Consider the following 5,358-nt stretch of genomic DNA (forward strand, 5'->3'; position numbering starts at 1 on the left):
GTGGCATGACGGTCGGTGGGGGCGTGGCCACGCCGAGGCGGGGGGCGGGGGCAGGCGCCGGTCCGCGGGTCGGATTGGCGTATCCAGTGCTCTTCAGGAATGACACGTGTGTCCTGCGCGTGCGCTCTGTGCTCCAGCTGGTGCGCACCGCTTCCTTCCTGGGGTTCTGCTGCCACCGTTTGGAGCCCGGTTAATTGTATTTCTTGCTTTTTTTTATGTTGTCGGACGTGGGGCTTGAACTCTGGGCCTGGGCGCGGTCCCTGCTCTTCAGCTCAGAGCCACAGCGCCACTTCCGGTTTCTGGTGGTTCATTGGAGATAAGAGTCTCACGGTCTTTCCTGCCCGGGCTGGCTTTGAACCGCCATCCTCAGGTCTCAGCCTCCTGACAGCGTGAGCCCCGGCTCTTAAAGGACGGAGTGCTCCTCCAGAGACTCCGCCGCCCGCCTGTCCTTCATTCTGGACCATGAAGCCTTTCCTGGACCGAGCACGCCGATGCCCCGGTGACACACACACAGGACATGCACATAGATTCACACACACACAGGACATGCACATAGACTCACACACACACAGGACATGCATAGACTCACACACACAGGACATGCACATAGACTCACACACACACAGGACATGCACATAGACTCACACACACACAGGACATGCACATAGACTCACACACACACACAGGACATGTACATAGACTCACACGCACAGGACATGTACATAGACTCACACACACACAGGACATGCACATAGACTCACACACACACACAGGGCATGCACATAGAGTCACACACACACACACAGGACATGCACATAGATTCACACACACACAGGACATGCACATAGACTCACACACACACACAGGACATGCACATAGACTCACACACACACAGGACATGCACATAGACTCACACACACACAGGACATGCACAGTCTTGCACACACACATGGACTCACACGTAGACTCACATGCACCGTCTTGCACACACACACACACACACAGGGACTCACACATAGACTCACATGAATAGAGGTGCACATCCCATTAGCTCCTCACGGGGCCTGGGGTCCACATGCTCAGCTCATCCTCATCCCGTTGCTGGCCTCTGCACTGAGGAGCAGGTCTGGGGGCCTGAGGCTGGCGGTGGGGAAGCCAATGCTCCCATTTCTTCCCCCCCCCGCTTCTTGGCCTGCCCCCCACTGGTGGGTGCCCCCGGCGGCTCCGAGCGTGGGAGGTCAGCATGAGCACAAGGGGCTTCTCTGTCCTGCTTTGTCTTCATCAGCTCTCAGCCCTGGCCGCTGAGCCCTGCTGATGGCGGCTGCCTCCTCTTCTCAGCACCAGGAAGGACCGGGTGCCTGGGGAGGTGCGGAAGCTTTGGCTGAAGGCCCTGGGCCTGGGCACCGGCCTGGCGCTGGCCGGGCTTCTGCTCTGCAGCCATCTGGGGACGGACGACAGTGTTGCCGAGGTCCTGGCCCACCGCGGTGAAGTCCTGACAGGAAGGTTCACCGAGGTGCCCTGCTCCGATGACTACGATAGCCACCGCCGGTTCGAAGGTACGGTCTCACGTCCGCGCGGTGGCCCGAGGCGGGCAGCAGGCGAGGCGGAATGTGACATTGCTTTTTGCTGCAGGTGGGGGTTGGGCTGAAGGTTGCTGTGCGGGGGGGGGGGGGGTATGGGCGTGGGCGAGCAGCCCACACGGGCTGGGCCTGCAGTGTTCAGGGCCAGCCTGGGAACCGTCAGGTAGGGTGGCGTCCAGTGGCAGTCCCACCGAGATGTGACAGAACTGGAGGGGTGTGGTGACAGGAACCCGCCCCATGGCAGTGGGGGCTGGCCCCGGACTCAGCTCCTGGGGAGAGGGCCTGGAGCACCACACGCCTGTAATTCTAGCTGCTCAGGAGGCTGAGATCTGAGGGTCATGGTTTGAAGCCAACCCAAACAGGAAAGTCCATCCAGAGTTCAAACCCCAGGACCAGCAAAATTAAAAAGAAAAAAACGTCAGTTCTGCCTGGTGAATCAACCCTCAGGTGTCCACACTGGGTAGGGAGACCCTGTTCTAAGTGCTCAAAGGTGCCACACGAGGGCTCTGGGGTTCCCAGTCTGGGGTCAGCCCAGCCACGGAGCAGCTGCTTGAAACCTGGGGTGCGTAAGGGGGATGAGCACCCCGCATGGGCACGGGCCGCGGCCCCTCTGGGAAGCTGTGGCCCACGCTCCGCCGGGCATGCTGGCCAGGGCACACCCCCACACTCGAGGTCCCAAGAGGCGGGCTCTGGAGGTCACGGTCCCCACTGCCGTCGCCCCACAGGCTGCACCCCCAGGAAGTGTGGCAGAGGTGTCACAGACGTGGTCATCTCCAGGGAGGAGGCAGAGCGCATCCGCAGGTACCACACGTGTGTGCGTCCCGTCCTGGGAAAACGGGGCTGGGCGGGGGACAGCATTTCGTGGAATTGTGTCACGGGCTCTCGAGGACGGAGCTCAGGCTTTCTGCTCACCTGGAGGAGAGGCCCTGGCCTGCGGTGATGTCATTGCTGGGGAATGCTCTGGCAGCCTGGCCTCCTTTCCAAGGATTCACCCCTGCTGAGGCAGAAAGTCACTAGACAGTAGTTCAGCCTCTGCTCTGAACCCTGGGCCCTGGCTGCCGGCTGGCCTCACAAGGCCCTCCACAGCCGCACAAAAGCTCTGGGCGCCCAGTTTTCCTCCCTGAGGTCTTTTTTTCTTTTCCTTTTTTTTTTTTTTTTGGTCTGGTCGTGGGGCCTGAACTCTGGGCCTGGGCGCTGTCCCTCGGCTCTTCAGCTCAAGGCGAGCGCTCTACCACTTGAGCCACAGTGCCACCTCCGGCTTTTTCTGCTTATGTGGTGCTGAGGAATGGAACCCAGTGTCGCTACCACCTCGACCACCAAGGAAGACGCGACACCGAACTCTTCTCTCTGCAGTTTATTCAGGACCTTTGAGCAATCTTCTGACCCCAACCCCGGGGAGAATTCCCCACAGCCTTAAGTACCCGCTGGGTAGCCAACCCTGATACGCCATGTGGGAACCACCAATAGGTTCAGGTGCGCGGAAGCAAGCCAGATTCTTTGCCTTAGCCATATAAGGAGTTGTTTACCACAGAGAGCACTCGCCATCAGCAAGGTGGAGGGTGGAAGCCGGCGCCATCTTCCAGGTGCGGCTGCACGCAGCTCTCTACAACCCAGAGCCTCAGGCATGCAAGGCAAGCGCTCTACCACTGAGCCGCCTTCCCAGCCCTCTTTGAGGTCTTGACAGCAAGGTCCTGCAGGATTGTCTGGCTGGCCATCAGGCTCAGAGCGCGTGTGGTCTTGACTGTGCACGTGCCGCGTGTGCGAAGCCTGCCCGGGCGTCTGCACTCCTCCCCAGCACTCACCCCGACTCTGCCCGTCTGCGAGCCTCCTGAGCACCCGGCCCTCGATCCACCTTAATGTCAGGAAGGGAGCCTGCTGTCCCTGAGCCCAGCACGGCGGGGCGGGGGGCGGGGGGGGGGACACACCACCATCTTGTACCCTCACTTAGCTCTGAAAGTTGAAGCTTTGGTCATTTTTGTTTTCTTCATGAATGTGAACACTAAAATCCGCCTGGATTTACCTTGCTGCTGGATTCTGTTTGCTGTCCTGATTGAGGGTCTGTTTTCCCTGCAGTGTGGCGGAGAAGGGGCTCTCCCTGGGAGGATCTGACGGAGGGGTGAGTGTGGGGGCTCCTGGCCCCAGGGTTTTTTTTTTCTTTTCTTTTTTTGGTCGGTCATGGGTCTTGAACTCTGGGCCTGGGCACTGTCCCTCAGCTCTTCAGCTCAAGGCCAGCACTCTACCACGCACTCTACCACTTGAGCCACTGCACCACTTCCAGTTTTCTGAGTGGTTTATTGGAGATAAGAGCTTCTTGGACCTTCCTGCCCAGGCTGGCTTTGAACCTTGATCCTCAGATCTCAGCCTCCTGAGTAGCTGGGATGACAGGCGTGAGTGCCGGCGCCCTCTCTGGAGGGTCAGGACAAGGTGCTGGATGTTCAGGGTCCCCGAGGGCACCCGTGCCTCCTCGCTGTCTCGGCCTGGCCACAGCCACTGTCCCTGCCACGGCCCAGGGCCCTCCTGGCCACAGCCACTGTCCCTGCCACGGCCCAGGGCCCTCAGACCCTTCCTTGGGGCATCTCAGCCTGCATGGCTTCCCGTCCCACGGGCATTTTAGACACTGCAGGATGGGGGAAGGAGGGAGCTGGTAAGGCTCACTGGGAGCCTCCAGTCTGTGGGGCTGCAGCTCTCTGAGAGACTGCAGGAGCCAGGAAGTTAGGGACAGGGTCACAGAGGGGGCAAGGGGTCGGGGCGAAGAACATCTATGACCTGCCGAGCGCCGGGGCTCACGCCTGCAGTCTCAGCGATTCGGGATGCTCAGGCGCTGTGGCTCAAGTGGTAGAGCTCCAGGCTTGAGCTGAAGAGCTGAGGGACAGCGCCCAGGCCCAGCGCCCAGGCCCAGCGTTCAGGCCCCACAGCCAACAACAACATGAAGGGACTATCTATGATCTCAGGTGTGGGGTGGTCTCCCTGCGCACCACACTGCTTCAGCTCCATGGGCCCTGGGGAAGAGGAGGGCCTTCCATTCCGGGGGTACAAACGGGCCTCCGGCCAAAGGCCAAGGGCAGTCGTGTCTGCTCAGGCAGCCCTGCGCACCACGCTCGCTCACGCAGTGTTGGGAGGCATTTTATGGTGGTGGCTAAATTTTAAAGTGACCATCACCCACTCTCTTCCCTGACAAACATCTTTTCCAGGCATCCATCCTGGATTTGCACTCAGGGGCTCTGTCTTTTGGGAAGCACTTTGTGAATCTGTACCGGTAAGAAGCTGGGGTGCAGGGGCCACGGCAGCATGGCCTGGGACACAGGGCTTTTGAGCCACCGGCCGGGCCCTCCTCTGGGCTCCTGGTCAGGGACAAACTCTCAGGAAGGAGCCGGACTGTGGTCCCCAAGCTTTAGAGGAGTCCCAGGAAACCGTGGCCTGCCAGGGCAGAGGGGTGGGGGAAACAGGCGGGCATCAGCCGTGAATTCCCTCCCTCTCTCCCTTCGTCCTTCCTTCCCTCCTTCTCGCTTCTCTCTTTTCCTCCTGTTCCTCCCTCCCTGCCTCTTCCTGAGGGAACTTGGTGAGGACAGGCTGGTTAGCTTGAGGAGAGGCCAGTAAACCATCTCCTCCACTGCTGCGCCTTGTTTTCTCACAGATACTTTGGGGACAAAGTACAAAGTATCTTCTCTGAAGAAGACTTCCAGTTATACCGGTAAGGAGGAAGGGAGGGAGTAGTGCTGATGGCCTCTGCCACTGGGGGGCTGTCTGTGGGGTGGGGTGCTGTCTGTGGTGTGGGGTG

General features: G+C 59.9%; 1 protein-coding gene across 1 annotated transcript in view; it reads left to right on the plus strand.

The window, feature by feature from the left end:
- Positions 1 to 491: 491 nt before the first annotated feature.
- Positions 492 to 5,358, plus strand: part of Ogfod3 (2-oxoglutarate and iron-dependent oxygenase domain containing 3) — a 30,337-nt gene continuing 25,470 nt past the window's right edge. Inside the window, exons 1-6 of the mRNA XM_013033087.1 lie at positions 492 to 499; positions 1,339 to 1,556; positions 2,306 to 2,381; positions 3,654 to 3,696; positions 4,772 to 4,836; positions 5,215 to 5,271. Coding sequence (XP_012888541.1) covers positions 492 to 499; positions 1,339 to 1,556; positions 2,306 to 2,381; positions 3,654 to 3,696; positions 4,772 to 4,836; positions 5,215 to 5,271 — 467 coding nt within the window. The remainder of the gene's footprint in view (positions 500 to 1,338; positions 1,557 to 2,305; positions 2,382 to 3,653; positions 3,697 to 4,771; positions 4,837 to 5,214; positions 5,272 to 5,358) is intronic.

The sequence above is a fragment of the Dipodomys ordii genome, unplaced genomic scaffold (assembly GCF_000151885.1).
Source record: "Dipodomys ordii isolate 6190 unplaced genomic scaffold, Dord_2.0 Scaffold163, whole genome shotgun sequence".
Lineage (NCBI taxonomy): Eukaryota > Metazoa > Chordata > Mammalia > Rodentia > Heteromyidae > Dipodomys > Dipodomys ordii.